This window comes from Austrofundulus limnaeus, unplaced genomic scaffold, assembly GCF_001266775.1.
Source record: "Austrofundulus limnaeus strain Quisiro unplaced genomic scaffold, Austrofundulus_limnaeus-1.0 Scaffold189, whole genome shotgun sequence".
Taxonomy (NCBI): domain Eukaryota; kingdom Metazoa; phylum Chordata; class Actinopteri; order Cyprinodontiformes; family Rivulidae; genus Austrofundulus; species Austrofundulus limnaeus.
This window is the reverse complement of record NW_013952591.1, coordinates 469,950-472,488: the sequence shown is the minus strand read 5'-3', so window position 1 is coordinate 472,488 and position 2,539 is coordinate 469,950. Positions and strand designations below refer to the sequence as shown.

Sequence of the window (2,539 nt, the reverse complement as noted above, 5' to 3'; positions counted from 1 at the left end):
ACCTAATGTTTTTTTAAAGTTTGACTTCATTTCTCAGCATAAATGATCTCAGTTTAAAGCTTCAGTGTGAAACATGAAAGCTGGAGTTTGTTTCACTTCGGTGCTGTTTTCAGAACACAATCATCAAATGGTTTTGTGCACAAACTCCTGAAAGCGTCAGGTTCTGCTGGCTCTGCGAGGGTCAAGTGTGTGTGTGTTACAGCTGTGCCTATCATTGTTTGGCTTTCTGTAAGGAWGTAATTACTGATAGCACTTCTCACAATGAGAACCTGCAGCCRGCTCCTCACAGCGTCTGCGACACTGTCAGCAACAGGAGGAGGAGATAAGCGTTTCATTTGCATTTAACTGGTGTTGTGACGACTGTCGCTGCAAGACGCAGAACRGGCTTTTTATGATGAGAGAGCCGGAGACGCTCTTTCATCACAACCCAACTGTTGTGAGGATTGACAGCAGCATTAGATGGAAAACACTGTTCTGTTGTTTTGTATTTGAAACATAAAAGACAAACGTAAAGTGTTGTGTTTCTGTCTATCAGGTGGCTGGAATTAAAGGCATGTTAATTGCCAACAAGAGACAAGACAACCAGGTGAGGACCTACATCACCTACAACAAAGGCCGGGACTGGAGGCTCCTGCAGGCTCCTGCAGCCGATCTGGACGGGAACGACATCCACTGYATCCTGGTAAAATACAGCCGCTCCTGTTTACAGTGACGTGACGTTAATAGGGCAGGTGGAACCGTGCCAGGCATAATTAGACTTTATGATTTAAAGTTAACAGCATCTCTTTATTGTGAGGCATTCAAATAATAAACCATTAGCTGTAATTAAGATACAACTAACCTGGTTTCACTTGATCCTGCTACATGTTTGCACATCTGTCAGCGAAAACGTGTTGCTGAAGGGCACACCTGAGGGTGCAAACAAGCAGCAGGACTGTAAAACTCAAATACATTCAGATCAAATGGACTGTAGGCTGGAAAGGAACTGAAGAAAACTGGATTCTTTGTGTGGCAGCTGGAGTTAAACTATTATAAACATTGTCAGCCAGTGGACTCAAAACAATCATTTTCTGCAGCAATGCTGTTTCAGACAAACCCATTATCAGCTGGTCTACAACAGAACCATGATCCCAAACCCAGCAGCTGTGGTGATGTTCCAGATAAAGATGTGGATACCGGAATTTTTTTTTTCTTTTAACACTCTGAGATCGGCAAAGCTGGGATGCTTTCACAGGGCTTCTGTAAAAAAATCACTTAGCTGGATTGGACAGTGACTCGATTCATGGCTTACAGCCGACGTCGGCTGCGTTTGTCATCCCTTTACGTCACCGCCCTGCGCTGTAGTCTGTCACAATACATAGACGCCAACTAAACCCCGAAAATGTAGGCTGCATCTGAGTATCTGCAGCTGATGGTATCCAGTAATTCATTGCGYCGTCAGCAAATTAAACAGAAAAACAACAACGTTGACAGTTTTTATTTTTAATGACGGAATTTGGAGATTTATCACGGACCAAAGAATATAAGTTAACCAACTTAACTGAAGAAAGTTTTGTTGCAATAAGATGTTAAATAAAATGCAGTTTCAAGTACTGCTACTGGACCTAAACCCAAATTAATAATGCTTTTTGTTTATTTACTTGTTACGTTTTCCTAAAAAAACTGAATTTTATGAAGTTATACCTTGAAACAAACAACTGAAGCTGTGATATAAATTGTATCACTGTGGTCACACAAACATCTTCTGTAGACCAGACCGTCTCATTTCAGCTGTTTACGCAGCCCACACCAGCGACCTGCGGCCCACCTAGACTGTGGACAACGTGGGCCATGGTCTACGTCGCTGCAGCCCATCTCAGTCTAAGTGTCTCTGAATTAGCAACAGAAGGTGGGACRTGTGATGGTTATTTAAATTTCTTGAAGAAGACACTGAAGTCCCAGAAGCTGAAGGAACATCTGGAACAGATGTTGAAGTCTAAATCCTCAAAGATCCCCTGGATGATGAAAAAAAAAAAAAACGTCCGACTACATGGTAAATGTTTAGGTACAAGCAGGATGTTTTGAAGGTCATGGAATGATTCTACAAAATAAAAGCCTTTAAAGGTTATCTCATCATAACAACAGAAACTGACTGTGTTGCAGTCAGCATGGAGGAAACAAAGTTTCAGTTTAAAATGTTTTCCTTGTTTCTACTTTCTACAAAAACCATCAAACTGTGGAGGATATAGAAGATATGCACGAGGAAAAGATCARTTAAATTATTTATTTAAGTCAATTTATTCTGAACAAAAATCCAGTTCAGTTAGAAATGCTCAGCCTAAATGAACCCACGAGGGTCCGGTTCATGGAAGAGTGTGTTTGTATGTGTAACTAACACATTCTCACTCCCGACTCGTCAATATTTTGACACTTTTCCAAGGTTCCCTCTGCGTCTTATTTTGACGCGTCGGGTGACCCCCTCGCGTCAGTCCTTGCCGCCCGCGGCTTTTCCAAGTTGCGCCAACAGGGGTCTTTGGGTCGGGGGTCGGAGGTTAACATG

At 42.2% G+C, this 2,539-nt stretch overlaps 1 protein-coding gene across 1 annotated transcript in view; it reads left to right on the top strand.

Annotated features, from left to right (window-relative positions):
- The window catches only part of LOC106524473 (VPS10 domain-containing receptor SorCS3), a gene marked incomplete in the record, with an annotated part of 110,456 nt that overhangs the window by 55,610 nt on the left and 52,307 nt on the right, over positions 1-2,539 (top strand). Inside the window, 1 exon segment of the mRNA XM_014018283.1 lies at positions 536-682. Coding sequence (XP_013873737.1) covers positions 536-682 — 147 coding nt within the window.